The sequence below is a fragment of the Calidris pugnax genome, unplaced genomic scaffold, assembly GCF_001431845.1.
Source record: "Calidris pugnax isolate Ruff unplaced genomic scaffold, ASM143184v1 scaffold117, whole genome shotgun sequence".
In the NCBI taxonomy this organism is placed as follows: domain Eukaryota; kingdom Metazoa; phylum Chordata; class Aves; order Charadriiformes; family Scolopacidae; genus Calidris; species Calidris pugnax.
The window spans coordinates 7,776-25,642 of record NW_015090834.1 but is presented as its reverse complement, the minus strand read 5'-3'; the positions used below and the strand labels follow the sequence as shown (position 1 = coordinate 25,642).

The 17,867-nt window shown below is 50.4% G+C and overlaps 1 protein-coding gene across 1 annotated transcript; it reads right to left on the bottom strand.

Annotated features, from left to right (window-relative positions):
* Positions 1-344: 344 nt before the first annotated feature.
* MAP6D1 (MAP6 domain containing 1) lies at positions 345-17,630 on the bottom strand. The gene is made up of 3 exons (XM_014941525.1): positions 17,531-17,630; positions 5,503-5,620; positions 345-2,533 (listed from the first exon to the last, which is right to left on the bottom strand). Exons 1-3 carry the CDS (start codon positions 17,605-17,607, stop codon positions 2,456-2,458), a joined length of 273 nt encoding a protein of 90 aa, XP_014797011.1. The 5' UTR covers positions 17,608-17,630; the 3' UTR covers positions 345-2,455.
* Positions 17,631-17,867: the final 237 nt, after the last annotated feature.

Genomic DNA, 17,867 nt, shown 5'->3' with positions numbered 1-17,867 from the left:
TTTTCTTTGGAAAGCAGTTAACACTTTCAAATCAGCAGTCAGGCCACAGCTTGAAATGTGCCTCGGAAGCCCTTCTTGCTGGGGGTCTGTGCCTGCAGACAAGCTTGAGGAGGAAGGAATTGACTCTTGATGGCTGTGGATGCAGACAGGCGTCTCTGTGACACCTTGCTTGGTGTCCTGTGCATCTCTGTGACACCCTGACACCTTCCTTGGTGCTGTGTGCCCTGCTGCTCTGCACGTTGTGCGAGAGAGACGTGCAGTGACAAATTGTCCTGCAAGGCTGGATACCCATGGGTTTATGTTTTAAAACAACAACAACAAAAAATTGGGAAAGAACCAATAGCCAAAATACATTTTAATTTATTAAATTAAATCCAGTCCATTTGATAAAATACAAGCTTATTATATTACCAGTTTGTTCAGAACTGGGTTCATTTATATTTTTTTAAGAAATACAGTGAATTAAGAAGAGAGACTGAATAGACAATCTATCCTTTTTTCTTTTTTTTTTTTGCTTTTTTTTTTTTTGCTGTTAATAAAGCCCAGGATTGAAATCAACTTAAATTGTTTTGAACAAAACAGTTAAAAACATTATAAAGAGATTAAACAAGCAGACTGAATTCTTAGAAACATCTAACATGCAAAACCTGTAGTACAGTTTGAATTGTTTCGAATGAACTTCCTGAAAAATGAATCTCCTGAAAAATTATTTTGGCGAGCACTGGAGTTACTGGATGATCCTGTGGGTCCAGGGCTGAGTGTGGGAAGGGCCATCCCCTGTCCCAGCCTACGGCAGATGTTCCCTTATTCTGGCGGCGGTGTTCGGTCCAACTCTCACATAATGCAGTGAGAAGATGGCATCTGCATGTTTTCCACGTACAACCCACATGCCAGCAGTGCAGAAATTGTTGATAATTCCCAGAAGAACAATGCGTACGTGTTTGCAGAGTCCCCAGGGTTCATTAGATTTGCCTTCAGCTTCCGTTAGTAGGAAGGTTAAGAAAAAAAAATCCTCCTGTGTTCAAGTCCATTTCACCACAGATGGATGAACATCCCATCACCGCTTGGGTCTGAGGGTCGCTTCCTTTCATTCCCCCCACATATTTGTGTGTTTCAAACACGTAAAGTAAAGGTTTTTCAATTTGGTCTTTTTTTTTTCCTCCAAAATAATTAGCAAAACCATGAAATAAGCAGTAGACTAATTACATCGCATAAGTCACTGAGATAAAAAACTGTAAACCCACTACGGTCTTGATGAACAAAGGCTAAAAAATGGTTTCTTGAAACGTGTACCTCCGCAAAAGTTAAACACACACCCAACTAAAAAAATCAGCTTTAGAATAATGACACTTAAAATGGTCTGTCTTAAAAATGAAGATGTCTTACATTCTACATTACGTTTTGTCTTTAAGAAGAGTTTCTAAGTAACATTCGCTTCTGGTTGTTCCTAGCATTAGCATTACCAATATACAGGCAATAATTTAGGAATTTCAAGGCAATATTTTCCACCTTGCATATGCAAAGAGTTAATATTTATTAAAAGTATAAGCATGTCCCTTTTATTAAAGGATCTCAAAACTCTTTTAGGTAAAATCCATATACAATATTTACACTCTCCCCCTAACAGCTATACAAATTACATAAATATTTCAGATTTTAGGTTCCCATGCAATCTCCTCCGAACCAGGCTGTTGCGTTGCTGTCAGGGCTGTCTCCTGAAGTTGGGTCCTCTCTTGCTTCTGCGTCAGCACACCGATTTTGGAAATATCCAGCTTTCCAGCCTTAGAGCCCCAAGGCACTGTATGTGCCAGTTTTATTTTAGAGTTCAAGGATGCTGGCATCCTCCAGCTTCCAGAACAGCCCTGGAAGTTCAGACTGGCCCCTTGGATGCTGTGATTTGTGGTGATGCTCTCTGAGGTCCTATTTCCCAAGCCCCCTCCAGAAGCTCAGAAGTCAGCCAGACACACTCTCCCTGTCTGTCACCAGCCTACTTAGAGGGTGCTGCTAAATGAAGCTCCTTTTTTTTATTTTTTTGTTTTGTTTTGTTTTAATTATCTGTCCCGCTTGCGATTGTTCTCCCTCCCACCCGGTGGAGTTAAGCGTGTAGGGATGTTGCCTGCAATATACTGCCTTTGCTGCCCAAAGTCAATCTCCTAATGTGATGCCAGCTGGCATAGTAATGAACCTGCTCCTCCAAAAAATTAACTAGGTCGCTCCTCGCAGCGTGTTCTGCTGCCTCGGAACCCAGCGCTTGGCGGTTTGTTGTGTTAACAGAAACTCTGTGTGTGTGTGTGCATATCATTAATCACTGAAGCTGCTTTTTTCTTTTTTTTTTTTTTTTTTTTTGATAATACTGGTTCTTTGATCTCAACATTCCTCATGAAAATTGCATAGTGATACATCTCAACAGAAACGCGGCATTTTAAGCTGCCTGGGCGTGAGGAGGGCCCCGGGTTCACACGTTGAGGATCCGTGCCGGCGCCTGGAAAACAGCAGAAGGGTTGGGGGAGAACCTGGTCTTCACCTCTGGGATCTAGTGGGGAGAGAAACGTTAGTGCGACACAGGGTGCAACGGTGGGGGGAGCTTGAGGGGTCTGGAGGGTTGTGATCTGGGGGGGGAGCTTGAGGGGTCTGGAGGGTTGTGGTGATCTGTCTGTAAGGTGCCACTGGCCGAGAAGCATCAGCTCTTGGCTGGGCATAGACAAGAGCTAACACTCTGACCATCAGAGGGCTGGAGCACTTCTCCTATGAGGACAGGCTGAGAGAGTTGGAGTTGTTCAGCCCAGAGAAGAGAAGGCTCCAGGGAGACCTTATAGCCCCCCTTCCAGTACGTAAAGCCAGGGAGACCTTATAGCCCCCCTTCCAGTATGTAAAGGGGCCTACAGAGGAGATGGGGAGGGACTCTTTACCAGGGAGAGGAGCGATAGGACGAGGGGTACCAGTTTTAAACTGAAAGAGGGGAGATTTAGATTAGATACTGGGAAGAAATTCTTTCCTGTGAGAGTGGTGAGACACAGGAACAGGTTGCCCAGAGAAGTTCCAAATGTCCCATCCCTGGAGGTGTTCAAGGCCAGGCTGGATGGGGCTTTGAGCAACCTGGTCTAGTTGGAGGTGTCCCTGCCCATGGCAGAGGGGGTTGGAACTCAATGACATTTAAGGTCCCTTCCAACTTGAACCATTCTGTGATTCTAAGACTGGCCTTGGGGTACAGGATGATTCAAGGGCAGGTGTGATCCTGTGGCACCAAGGAGGGACTTGGTTGTAACCCAGCCCGTGGACCCTGAGGTACGTGGTGTGGTGGGGGATAGCTGTGGCTGGGCAGGAGCCAGCCTCTGCCAGATGGAGAGCTGCCCTCTTCACCTGCTCTGCCAAGTTCACAATAAATTCACTGCTAGGCTGGAGCTGGAATTAAGCGAGGGGAATTACAGCAGTGTGTGTCTGCTCCTTAACCTTTTGGAGAACACCATTCAGAACGCTCCTCTGTAATGCTTTATTGACCACAAGTTGTGTGCTGTGAACAGGGGCAGGGGCCTGGAGTACCCAAAGGAGAAAAATTGGTTACTGGCTATGCCAGGCTGTGAGACTGCAGGGACTCTGAGAAGGGTGTAAACTCCTCGGGCCTGGAGGAAAGGTAGAGACAACTGAAGCTGCTCTCTCTGATGTCTGTGGAGTCAGAATTTCACCCAGTATGTCGCTGTTGTGGTTGTACTGAAGCATGAAGGACACCTGGATGCCTGTGTCTTCTCTAATGCTTGAAACCCAAACGATCTGAAACGGGACTGGCTTTAGTCGTGCACAACCACAAAGAGAGCAGAGGGAAAGCCATCGATCTGGTGGTTGTTGTTGTCATTGCATTGTTCTGATTTTTCCGTTCCTCTGGGGATGGGAACAAGAGGAGCATCACAAACAGCCCGTGCACAGCCCAGCGGCTGGGGAGAACCAGCAGCCCGCGTCCTACATGCATGCTGCTGGGACACAACGTGTCCAGCAAAGCTGTGGGCTTCAGACAGCAGGGAAAGTCCAAACAGGCAGGTGTCAATCAGGGAGAGTCTGATTTCTGCTTGAACTGGTGGCTCCTTGGCACCATCTTCATTCCAGACTACACATGTCCTATGCTGTCTGTGAGGGAGGCTGTGGTGGTACCCTGGGGCTCCAGGAAATGGGACCTCAGTTTACATGGTCCAGGGTCTGGTGTCCTTGGCAGCGTGTGTTTGTGTCTGGGATTCCAGTCTTCTCTTTCCCTTCCCTAAGAACCGGGATAAGGACTCTGAGGGGTTGACCTGGGACCTTCCTATCTGCCAAGTAGGAAGACGCTGTATTTTGCCCCTCCAGGGTCAAGATACAAGTCTAAATACAAAGGGTCACCATAGAAGGTTTAAGGGTTAAATTCCCTCTCCCCCTCATTGCTGCACCTCGGTGAGAAGCCCAGATGATTCAGAGCCAGGAGGAAGTTTTGGTGAGGTCTGCAAGTTTCTGTTTCGCCTGAGGTCACTTGTCCCACTTTTCAGTGGAGCTGGATAAACCCTCCTCGCAGCAGTGTGCCAGCAACCCTCCGCGGAGGAGACACTTGACTGTCTGCTGATTAAACATTTCTCCTTTGCCTCCTCCAAGGCAAAGATTTACTTTTTACAAGTGGCCCTGGAGTAGCTGCTGTTCCCTCTAACGGCACAGCATGGCCCCGTCTCTGCTTTCCCAGCCACTCGCTGCAGCCTGGGATCAGCTTCTGCTGGTTGGTTGTGAAGTGCCCTTCTCTTTGGTGGTCTCAGGCAACAGGCAGCTAAAGCAGAGCCTTGGAGGTGTGGGGGTCCCTTCCTCGTGGGACGGGGAATGTGGGGGGCCCCTCCAGGGAAATGGCTGAGTGCAGAGAGAATGTTTCCTCCTGGGATTTTCTGTAAGGCTTAGATGTATTTCCCCAACAAGAAAAGGATCTCACACTGGTTGTAGGAACTCACAGAAAAAATCCCAAGGAAGTCTCAGAGTGGCTTGGCTGCTCCTCCTTGGTGTTGGCACCAGGGGCAGCTTCTGCCCTTACCAGAATTGGGGGAGTGTTGTCCTGTTTGGATGTTCCTTGGGTTGTGATCTGCAAACACTTGTGTCCATGGTGGAGTTTGCTGTTGCAGCCCTAACGCTTGTGCACGCCGACTGTCCCAAGTGTGTGCAGAGGGTGTTAGATGTGTCTCCCACAGAGAGGGAGAATGACACACACCTCGCATGTAAGGTATCCCACCGAGGGAACTGCAAATCTTGAACTTCCTGGCTCTCATGCAGTGTAAGATCTTGGTGTCAGGTTGAATTATGATGAGCTATGGTGTGACATTCTCTAGTGTGTCTCTCTGAAAGCAAGGGGTGGCCACGTTACCTAACGGGCAGTGATGAAAGAGTGGTCAATGGGGAGATGGCTTTATCCTACACACACCATACTGATAACAAATGAGGAGTTCCTGATGTGTACTTTGGGCTTTACTGATATTGACTTGGGGATTTTTAAAAAATGTTCGTTACCTTAAAATCTGCCTTGTAGCTTGTCTCTTGAACAAAGTGGTCTTCTGGGATAATGAAGCCTTGCTTTGTCTTTATAGGCTTGGATGGTTTTGCTCCAGTCCATGGGCGATACTCTTGCCTGCAATGAGATTGTCAAGTCAGAAGAACCCAGAAAATGCAGCATACTCACAGGGTGCTTCTGCTCAGAGTGGTTGCAAAGCCAGAAGGCAAGGCTGGCTACGGTCAGCTTGGAAGATTGAACTTGTTTAAGGCTTACTGGGAGTAAAAGAGCTGAGCCTAGAGACCTGCCTCTCTTGGAAAGCCTGGGCTGAAAGATGCACGCAACAGGGCACAGACTGGGCTCACTGGCTGCCCTGACTTCACCCTTCCTTTATTCCTGGTAAAACATGCCCTCCCCTGGAGGTGCTTGGTGCTTTTCCTGCTGGATAGGAAAAAGTCAGGGTGCATTTTCGCTTGAGAGCTCGTTGACCACTAACAATGTAAGTTTGCAGTTGATATCAAGTTGGGTGGGAGTGTTGATCCGCTGGAGGGTAGAAAGGCTTTGCAGAGGGATCTGGACAGGCTGGATGGATGGGCCGAGGCCAATGGGATGAGGTTCAACAAGGCCAAGTGCCGGGTCCTGCCCTTGGGTCGCAACAACCCCATGCAGTGCTACAAGCTGGGGGCAGAGTGGCTGGAACTGCCTGGCAGAAAAGGACCTGGGCATGTTGGTCCACAGCTGGCTGAATAGGAGCCAGCAGTGTGCCCAGGTGGCCAAGAAGGCCACCAGCATCCTGGCCTGTATCAGGAAGAGCGTGGTGAGTAGGACTCGGGAGGTGATTGTCCCCCTGTACTCAACACTGGTGAGGCCCCACCTCGAGTGCTGTGTCCAGTTTGGGGCCCCTTCCCACAAAAAAGACATTGAGGTGCTGGAGTGGGTCCAGAGAAGGGCAATGAATCTGGTGAGGGGTCTGGAGAAGAAGTCTTATGAGGAGAGGTTGAGGGAGCTGGGGGTGTTCAGCCTGGAGAAAAGGAGGCTGAGGGGAGACCTCGCTCTCTACAACTCCCTGAAAGGAGGGGGCAGAGAGGAAGGGGTTGGTCTCTTCTTCCAAGTCACAGGTGATGGGACAAGAAGAAATGGCCTCAACCATCACCAGGGGAGATGGTTGGATAGTAGGAAGAATTTTTACACAGAAAGGGTTATAAAACATTGGAATGGGCTGCCCAGGGGAGTGGTTGAGGCACCATCCCTGGAGCTATTTAAAAGACGGGTTGACACAGAGCTTAGTGACATGGTTTAGTGATGGGTGTTTTTATCAGTTAGGTTGATGGTTGGACTAGATGATCTGAAAGGTCCCTTCCAACTGAGACAATTCATGATTCTGTGACCGCTTTGGCTGTGGCACTTGGCTGACTGATCCTTGGAGTGGTGACACCTGTGGGGTGGGTGCAGGGCCGGCACCGGGGAAGGGGCAGCCCATGTTTGAGGAGCACTGAAGAGCAGCACGGCAGGACCTGGCTCTCTCAGCTGCCAGCTCCCCTCCGCAGCCTCCCCTCCTTGTCTTGTCACAAACAGGCTTCCCTAATGCCCTCTCCATTAGGACCTTCTGGATGCTGCAGCAGCAGCCAGCTCGGCTGGGTTGTTTGTTCCCAGAAGACAGAAATCTGCTCTGTTTGTGTCCGTATCTCTGGCAACCAGCTCAAACAGCTTCTGTAGCAAGAGGAGAGGTGAGTAACCGCAGTGTGACAATTTCATGTTCATGCCCTGGCATACTTAAATAATAACTGCATTTTACTGGCTGCTTATATGCAGGATCAAGGGGTAGGACTGAGTCCTGAGCCGTGTCCAGGGTAGGGAACAGGCTGGGGGTTAATGTATCTGGCTTAGCTTCGATCCCAGCCTTCCTGCTTTTCATCTTTCCAAGTGTGCTATTTGCTATTTTTTGGTACTGGCTGCAAATTCCTCTTTTAAAAAAATCTTACTTAAAGCATGTAAGTGTGGAGTATTATTTTAGAATGTGTACTTTAGTCTTGATCCTTTCAGTGTGTTACCAAAATATCCGCTGCCTGGTTTTATGCTTGATTTCTAAAGATAGACTCAGCCTTAAAATGCTGCCTCTTTTCTTGGTTGATTTGTAGGCACGGGGTGCAACCCTGGACTGTATCTAAGCCAGACAGAGAAACCAGCACGCTAACAAAATTAATTATAAGAAATTAAGTTACTATTCCTTGAGTGAGTTAGCTGTTGGCACCCATCTCCCGTCAGGAGGGGTGAGCGTGGGTGCAGGCACAAGGAACGGCCAGGACCCGCAGCCGGGGCTGGCAGCAGTTTGTCAGCTTGAGTGGAGGTGGAGTGAGCTCTGAAATCCACTCGGTTGGTAACAGACACTGCTCTGCAGAAGAGCTTCCCGCCTGTGAGAAAGGAGAACCAGGCCTGTGTCGGGGCTGGCTGTGTGCACGGCAAATTGTGTCCATAATTGCTTTGCTCTCCTTATTCTGAGCTGCCACCTTCTGCCTTCCCTGCATCTTGCTTAGGCAACAGGGAATCATAGAATCATAGAATTGCCCAGGCCGGAAGGGACCTCCAAAGGTCATCTAGTCCGACCTCCCCGCAGTCAGCAGGGACACCCCCAACTAGACCAGGTTGCCCAGGAGCCTTACCTTGAATATCTCCAGGGATGGGGCCTCAACCACCTCCCTGGGCAACCTGTTCCAGTGCTCCACCACCCTCACAGTGAAGAACCCTCTCCTCATCTCCAGTCTAAATCTGTTCCCCTCCAGCTTGAAGCCATTGCCCCTCATCCTGTCACTGCAGGCCTTTGTAAACAGGTTCTCCCCAGCCTTCCTGTAGGCCCCTTCAGGTACTGGAAGGCTGCTATTAGGTCTCCCCGGAGCCTCCTCTGCTCCAGGCTGAACAACCCCAGCTCCCTCAGCCTGTCCTCGTAGCAGAGGTGCTCCATCCCCCTGATCATCCTTGTGGCCCTCCTCTGGACCCTCTCCATCAGGTCCATGTCCTTCTTATATTGAGGGCTCCAGACCTGCACACAATACTCCAGGTGAGGTCTCACCAGAGCAGAGTAAAGCGGAAGAATCACCTCTCTGGACCTGCTGGCAACGCATCTTTTGATGCAGCCCAGGATGCAATTGGTCTTCTGGGCTGCAAGTGCCCACTGCCTGCTCATGTCCAGCTTCTCATCCACCAGCACCCCCAAGTCCCTTTCCTCAGGGCTGCTTTCTAATACCTCACCCCCCAGTCTGTACTGATGGTGAGGACTGTTCCGGAAGCCTCTGTGCAGCTCTCCTGGTGCTGCTGCCGCGGTCCCTGCTGCTTTAGCACCTCAGGAGGAGGAGGCACCTTTGCAGGAAGGTGATTTTGGCCCAGGAAGACAACCTTTCAGCAGGGAATCCCAATGCGCGTGTGAGTTAAATCTGAGCTCCGCTGCACAGCCACAGGGAGGACACAGAGCTACTGGGCAAAATACCAGCAAAATGGTACAAAGCCATCAATTCCACCCCAGCAGCTTCCAGGAACTGGAACCTGCTGCCCCACATAAAGCCGGGTTGCCTCAAAGCAATGGATGGCATGGATTCCTCACCATTCATGCTCCCACTGGCTGGTTTCCCTGCTGCGTCACGCTGCAGTGGAGTGTGGCCCCAGCTTTCCATCAATGACTCTGCTGCCACTCTCTGCAGCCAGCTCCATCTCCCTGCTTTGTAGCAGATCATTTGCCCATTTGGCAGGCCCCCAAACGCAACCCCTGTTGGATCTCGGGACCCTCGTTCTGGCTGGAAGCCACGCCGTTCTCCTGGAGAGCCAGAGCTATTTTCAAGGCACCTACGTGGAAGGAGGAAATGCTCTGCTTTCACCCACAGAAACAGGAATGTGAGGGCAGAGACAGTCACGGCTCAGATCCACGGCAGCATTTCTTATTTGGACCCAGCATTTCCTCCTGGGGGAACCCGGGACACCAGGCCACAGGGAAGGGCTGGTGAAACAGAGACAGCTTATCCCCTTTGGGAGCTGGGGTACTTGAAACAAAACAAGAAATGAAAATGATAATCTTTGGGCCAGAAAGTACAGCTAAGAAATTCACCATGCCTTTCAGCTTGCAGGACACAGGCACCCTTCTCCAGCCGTGTAGCCAAGGGTCACAAGAAACATAAGCCTAAGTTTGCTGACTTGCCTAAAAATCAGCCATGGAGTCACGAGTCCAGTCAAAATACATAAGCTACTCAGAGCCTGGGGAAGAGGAACCACCTCTTTTTAATCTTATTTAGTTTAAGATGTCAGGTGTCAAGATTTAGTGGCTTTCTTCCCCCTGGTACTCCCTGGTGCAACATTTGCTTCCTGTGCTTGAGGAAGCATCAGGTCAAGCTCATCTGGTGCATCACCTCTCCCTCCCTTCCCCGTGGGTGGTGTCCCATCCACGATCACACCCAACAGCAAGAGAACAGCATGGGGGGAGAGAGAGGAATTTACAGAAATGGTGTGGAGAAAGGCAGAGGCCAGTGTGGTGTGACATCCAGCTGCCACTGGGGATGAACACAGGAGACATTGAACGTTGCTTCTGCAGACAGTCATCTTCATCCTTCCTGCTGTACCGCCCTCCCTTCTCCTCTTGTCCCGAGACAGCAGCAGTTGTCAGGTTACTTTGGGGGTGCAAGCACCTGACGTGGAGGTGGAGTAGCCCCCAGCCCCACAACTCAGTGTCCGGGCTCTCTTTAGGTTCTTTTTTTCCCTTCCATTATTACAACCTAGAGGTGAGATTTTTTCAATCTCCATAAATAGAAATGACCCACTGGTACTTACAAGTACTAAAGCACTGGGGTTGTGAAAGCAGAAGACCTCCTGAGTTTGAAGGCAGGCTTAAAAAGAGCAGAGATGAAAAGGGAAGGGCTGCTTTCTGAGCACAGCTCGCCCTTTGCCTCCAACGCGCTCTGGGAAGGAATGAGAAGCAGCTTTTTGCAGGTGGTTGCCCCGTTACTCTGTGGAACTGCTTTGGTCACGTAAATCACTGGTTTGTTGATCATTTGTTTGCTCTTTCTTGCAATCGGTTAATAGAGCCTGGGGAAAGGCATTACTTTTGTAATGTGTCAGGAGGAGTTGTCTGGAGGGGAAGGTTTGGATCGATGCAGTGTGGAAAGCGGGGGGCTGGTGTCCCGTGGGGACAGTTTAACCCCCCAGTAGGGATGGGAGATGGAGCAAGTGGGAGTACAGCTGATGTATAGGCTAGAAACAAACAAACAAAAGCGTTGGACGATTAATTACCAGAGGGTTACTACAAAGTCCAGCTCTGAAGAGAGCTGTTTCAGTGAGCTGGTGAGTACTGTGCCCAGTTTTGGGCTCCCTACCATAAAAAAGACATCGAGGTGCTGGAGTGGGTCCAGAGAAGGGCAACAAAGATGGTGAGGGGTCTGGAGCACAAGTCTTATGAGGAGAGGCTGAGGGAGCTGGGGGTGTTCAGCCTGGAGAAGAGGAGGCTGAGGGGAGACCTTATTGCTCTCTACAACTACCTGAAAGGAGGTTGTAGAGAGGTGGGGGTCAGTCTCTTCTCTCAAGTCACAGGCAACAGGACAAGAGGAAATGGCCTCAAGTTGCACCAGGGGAAGTTCAGGCTGGATATTAGGAAAATTTTTTTCACCGAAAGGGTTATCAGCCATTGGAATGGGCTGCCCAGGGAGGTGGTTGAGGCACCATCCCTGGAGGTGTTCAAAAGACAGGTTGATGTAGTGCTGGGAGGTATGGTTTAGTGATGGTGATGCTTCTTGTTTGTTGTGCGGGTGTCTATTTTTGTCAAAGTTAGGTTGATGGTTGGACAAGATGATCTTTAAGGTCCCCTTCCAACCTAGAAGATTCTGTGATTCTGTGTGCCATCTCCCTCCCCAGCTGAGCAGGACCAGCTCTACCAGGGCAGGGGGATGCTCCCACCACGATTCACCGTGTGGCCTTGCAGACTTTGGGGCATGATTTGGGAGTGATGGATTCAGCACTGGTCCTCCTGTTCCTTCCAAAGGCAGCTGCAGCCGCTGTTGCAAGCTCAAGTAGCTGGGCGCTGTGAGCCATAGGCTGCCTCCAGCTCTTCCCCCATTTTGTGCTCTCCATAGATGTTTTCTGCCCTTGCAGACAAAGCTGACTGAAATCTTTTTTTACTTTACTGACCCAGTGAATATCTAACCTCGAAAACTTTGATTTCACTGAGATGGAGGGCATTTCTATCGGGTGTAGGAAGGCAGGGGTGGGAATACCACTCGTGCTGTTTGCAGTGCTGATTTACCTTCAGTATTTCCAGTATTCCTGTGCCCCGTAGTGCACCACCAGTGCCTCCACAGTTGGCACTTTAATACCTTGTCTTTATGTCATGGTTTCCTGCAAATGATTCATTACCAGTGGCATTCTGAGCCACTGCATTATAATCCAATTTTTCATTTAAGAAATAGAGGGAAAGGCTCATCCTGTTCAGCTGAACATAACTCTGAGCGGCACTGCCTGCATTTACTCTTCCACTGCCCTCTTCCTTCTTGTACCCAGCACCCCAGTGAGCATTAAGCACCAGAGTTGAATATTTGTCACATTTCCCCTTCAGAGGGAAAGTTCTGTGTACATTTTGGGAGGGCTCTGTTATAAAGATTTTCTTTCTGAAGTATGTGCTACTCCGGGCATCCATTGGGGAAGCCAAACTGGTGTGCGTGGGGCTCGGGCAGAGGGTGGTGGGGTATGGAATGGCACCCTGTTTGCAGCTCCTGGCAGGTTCCTGGCAGTTTTTCTCTGCCCAGGCAGAGCTGGCAGCCAGCAGAGCTCTGCCAGAGGACAGCCTGTGTCTGCTTACGGCACAGACCTGCACGGATCAGGGCGCTGAGACATCCTCTGGTCAACAGAGGACTGCAAACATCAGGAGTTGTGGATGCAGCAGTGAGAGCTCGGTGGGATGGACAAAGCCCTCCTGGATAACAGAGCCATTAAACTGCTTTTTTTCTGATACCAGTGGGGCACTGAAGGCCCTTCCAGCCTTGGACACAGGAGCAGATTGTGCCCATTGTCCCATCCAGCCAAAGAGCACAGAAATGGGGGAAAGGAAAGGCTGATAGAGAGAAAAAGCTAGAGGGGTAGAGGAAAGACATAGCAGAAGGGTAGAGAGACCAGCACATGGGAATTAGAGGAGGGAAGCAGAAGACATCTAGCTGCTTCCTGCCTGGACAGTGCCTGGAACTGCTCATAACTCACAAGAAAGAAGCAGCAGCAAAAGGCTGGACTGAAAGGCCGGGAGGAAAACACCTCAAACTTCAAACTGTTGTCTCTGGGTGAGTTTTGGGGGCTTGCTCTGCTCACAGGCAGATCCCCAAGGATGAAGCATTTAGAGTGGTGTGATAGGACAGGCAGCTGCATGAATGGGAGCTTGTGGGCAGGTCTTAGGGTCTGTGCCATTATCCCATTTCCCATCCTTTCCCCTTTTTTATGCTTGGTTGTACTTTGTGGGGAGGAAATGCACCCTACCTTTATGCAACAGCTTTGGGTCTACCCCATTTCAGTTCTGCAGCGTGCTTTGCAGAACGGACATCCCCTCTTGAGCCACTGTTTCCAGCCCCCTCTCACTCTGTCCCCCTCCAAGCCCCCCCTTCCCCTGGCCAGGCTGGGCAGCACACAGCCAGTCTGGCTGGATCCATCCCAACGCCTGCACCAAGCCAGCTTACTTCTTAAATAGCCTAAAAATCAGGGGCTTCGGTATTAATTTCCCCAAGCAGCCAGATACTTAAGAATGTAAAGATAACTGTAAGCCTTGATTATAAGAGCTTTGCTCCTATTATTAAGGATAAGCGCGTGTTTAAATATCTTGCTGGATCAAGGATGGAGCTCCTCGTGCACAGCGCTGTGAACCCCACCAGCTGAGGTGTGTGTGATGAGCCCATACTCTGCCAAATGGTGAGTGCAGGTTATTTTCTCCATATTCTTCTGCACAGCTGAAAGAAGATGTGTCTCCACCGTTCGCCTTGCCCTTCTGCCCCAGGGCTGTTTGAAGGCAGGTGAATAGTACAGACAGCAAAATACGGGGAAAAGTGTCATTCCCCCTTCGTTCTGCATTATCCCCCCTGGTGGGGAGGATCTTTCTGCTCCTGGCCACAGTGCCTGTGCTGAATGAGAAGAGAAGGCTCCAGGGAGACCTTATAGCAGCCTTCCAATATCTGAAGGGAGCTACAGGAGAGGTGGAGAGGGACTCTGTCAGGAAGGGTAGTGACAGGACAAGGGGTAACGGTTTTAAATTAGAAGAGGGGAGATTTAGATTAGACACCAGAAAGAAATTCTTTACAGTGAGGGTGGTGAGACACTGGAACAGGTTGCTCAGGGAAGTTGTGGCTGCCCCATCCCTGGAGGGGTTCAAGGCCAGGCTGGATGGGGCTTTGAGCAACCTGGTCTGGTGGGAGGTGTCCCTACCCAGGGCAGGGGGTTGGAACTTGATGATCTTTAAGGTCCCTTCCAACTCTAACCACTCTATGAATACTTGCCCAAGAAGACAGAAGTTCAGTTAGCAGAATGATCTACTGCCCTGTTATTCCCAAAAACATTAGCAATGGCACATCAGGCCCTTCCCCTTAATGGCCCCAGCCCTTTATGCATTTTCATCAAAGCAACAACATGAAACCACTGGCTCTGGGTGAGCAGGAAGCCCTGCTGATGGCAAGGCCCCCAGTTTTGGTCTGCTTTACTGCTGTGCCTCCCACCAAAATCCTCAGGTGCTCTCCACCCTCCCAAAACCCCTGCAGTGTGGAACCACCAGCTGTAGAGACCACGGTCTGCTCGGGGCTGGTGTGTCTGCAGAAATTCAGAGTCACCCTCCCCAGCACAGCCAATGTTGGGGGGAGGAAGAAGGAAAACAGTTGCTCCCAGCTCTGGTGCAACCTTTTCGTTTATCCATTGAAAGCGCTTTCCAGAAACCATCAGGTTACCAAAGGGGAAACCAAGGTCTGAAGTGACCTGAAGAAGTACAGCTGAGCCTTGAACTGAGCTCTCCTCCCAGCAACACCAGCCCCAGCAGAGGGGCTGTGCCCTTATCCTTCTTGACTTCTCACGAGGAAAGAAGATGACATCCAGAGAAGGATGAGATCCAGCTGGAGATACCTGCTGACAGCACCAGCTTCTCTCACCCACTGTAGAGGGGAGCCAAGTAAAGCACTCATCTACTTCTAAAATACCTGCTAGATGCAATCAAGACCTAGTACTACAATTAATTGTGTGCAATTAATCTCTGCTGTGTCAGAAGTACACATCTCCTTCAACTTACTGCTGAAAGGAAGAAGTCACTTTCCATGACCCCAAAGGACAAACGCTCAGGGTGGTGCAGAGAGGGTGGCTCAGTGCTTCCTTCCACCTCCTCCGGCTTCATTAAGGTGTAATCCACCACAACCCTCTGCAGCAGTCCCCGGGATCTTTTCACAGTTGGAGCACGTCCCGTTTTAGCCTTTCAAGTGCAGTTTGTATCGATCTGCCTTGGCCTGTGTGCCTGAGCTCCAGCCCCACGTGGCCCTGCTGGGTCTGACCTGCCCTAAAGACCTGGACTTACACAGAGTTATTCTTTCAAAACTTCTGCACAGCTGAAAGAAGATGTGTCTCCACCGTTCGCCTTGCCCTTCTGCCCCAGGGCTGTTTGAAGGCAGGTGAATAGTACAGACAGCAAAATACGGGGAAAAGTGTCATTCCCCCTTCGTTCTGCATTATCCCCCCTGGTGGGGAGGATCTTTCTGCTCCTGGCCACAGTGCCTGTGCTGAAGGATCTTTCTGCTCCTGGCCACAGTGCCTGCGCTGAATGAGAAGAGAAGGCTCTGGGGAGACCTCATAGCAGCCTTCCAATATCTGAAGGGAGCTACAGGAGAGGTGGAGAGGGACTCTGTCAGGAAGGGTAGCGACAGGACAAGGGGTAATGGTTTTAAATTGGAAGAGAGGAGATTTAGATTAGACACCAGAAAGAAATTCTTTACTATGAGGGTGGTGAGACACTGGAACAGGTTGCCCAGAGAAGCTGTGGCTGCCCCATCCCTGGAGGGGTTCAAGGCCAGGCTGGATGGGGCTTTGAGCAACCTGGTCTGGTGGGAGGTGTCCCTACCCAGGGCAGGGGGTTGGAACTTGATGATCTTTAAGGTCCCTTCCAACTCTAACCACTCTATGAATACTTGCCCAAGAAGACAGAAGTTCAGTTAGCAGAATGATCTACTGCCCTGTTATTCCCAAAAACATTAGCAATGGCATATCAGGCCCTTCCCCTTAATGACCCCAGCCCTTTACACCTTTTCTTTTCATCAAAGCAACCACATGAAACCACTGTTTCTGGGTGAGCAGGAAGCTCTGCTGATGGCAAGGCCCCCAGTTTTGGTCTGCTTTACTGCTGTGCCTCCCACCAAAATCCTCAGGTGCTCTCCACCCTCCCAAAACCCCTGCAGTGTGGAACCACCAGCTGTAGAGACCACGGTCTGCTCGGGGCTGGTGTGTCTGCAGAAATTCAGAGTCACCCTCCCCAGCACAGCCAATGTTGGGGGGAGGAAGAAGGAAAACAGTTGCTCCCAGCTCTGGTGCAACCTTTTCGTTTATCCATTGAAAGCGCTTTCCAGAAACCATCAGGTTACCAAAGGGGAAACCAAGGTCTGAAGTGACCTGAAGAAGTACAGCTGAGCCTTGAACTGAGCTCTCCTCCCAGCAACACCAGCCCCAGCAGAGGGGCTGTGCCCTTATCCTTCTTGACTTCTCACGAGGAAAGAAGATGACATCCAGAGAACGATGAGATCCAGCTGGAGATACCTGCTGACAGCACCAGCTTCTCTCACCCACTGTAGAGGGGAGCCAAGTAAAGCACTCATCTACTTCTGAAATACCTGCTAGATGCAATCAAGACCTAGTACTACAATTAATTGTGTGCAATTAATCTCTGCTGTGTCAGAAGTACACATCTCCTTCAACTTACTGCTGAAAGGGAGAAGCCACTTTCCATGACCCCAAAGGACAAACGCTCAGGGTGGTGCAGAGAGGGTGGCTCAGTGCTTCCTTCCACCTCCTCCGGCTTCATTAAGGTGTAATCCACCACAACCCTCTGCAGCAGTCCCCAGGATCTTTTCACAGTTGGAGCACATCCCGTTTTAGCCTTTCAAGTGCAGCTTGTATTGATCTGCCTCGGCCTGTGTGCCTGAGCTCCAGCCCCACATGGCCCTGCTGGGTCTGACCTGCCCTAAAGACCTGGACTTACACAGTTATTCTTTCTAATTCAAACACAGCTTTGCTTCCTCAGAGGTACAGGTGTTCTTCCAACACCCCCTCCACCTTTGTCTTGCTTCTGGCCACAGAAAGGCTCCCCCAGAAGTCACTAAGAACAGGACTGGGCTTGGTCACTGATCACAGAATTGTTGGGTTGGAAGGGACCTTCTAGAGATCATCCAGTCCAACTCCCCTGCCAAAGCAGGGTTGCCCAGAGCACATCACTCAGGACGGCATTCAGGTGGGTCCAGAAAACCTCCAGAGAAGGGGACTCCACACCCTCCCTGGGCAGCCTGTTCCAGGGCTCTGCCACCCTCACCATAATGAAGTTCTTCCTCAGATTTGAGTGGAACTTTCCATGTTCCAGCTTGTGCCGGTTGCCCCTCGTCCTGTCACTGGGATCCACTGAAAAGAGTCCAGCTCCATCCTCCTTCAACCCACCCTTTAGATACTTGGAAGCATTGATAAGGTCTCCCCTCAGCCTTCTCTTCTCCAGGCTAAAGAGCCCCAGCTCTCTCAGCCTTTCCTCATCAGGGAGATGCTCCAATCCCTTAATCATCTTTGTTGCCCTATGCTGGGCTCTCTCCAGTTTCCTGTCCCTCTTGAACTGGGCAGTATTCCAGTTGTGGCCTCCCCAGTGCAGAGAGGAGGGGGAGAATGACCTCCCTCAACCATGTACAGCCGGTTTTGTATGCAGCTGAACTAGACACAATATTCCAGTTGTGGCCTCACTAGAGCAGAGCAGAGGGGAAGAATGACCTCCCTCGACCACATACAGCCAGTTTTGTACACAGCCGAGTTTCCTCCTGAGCTTACAAGAGAGAGTGCAGAGAGAAAGATGCAGCAGGAGCTTGCAGAAACAGGTCTTGGGGGAGCAGCTCCCTGATGCACATCAAACGGCGCTGAACGTTGCGGGGGACTCACTGCTGTGCTTGGGTGCTCCCCAGAAAGAAACACACAACGGGCTGTGGGAGAACCACGCGGTCAAAATCCCTGAATTAAAAACACACAAGCCACGAAACCTAAAAGAAACCCCAACGCCTTACAGAATTCAGCAAGGAAACCACAACTGCCATTAAAAGCTTGGAGGGGACCGTGTGTCAATGCCAACTTTCCTGCCCTGTCCTGCTCAAGCCAGCCTTTCCCTCCCTTC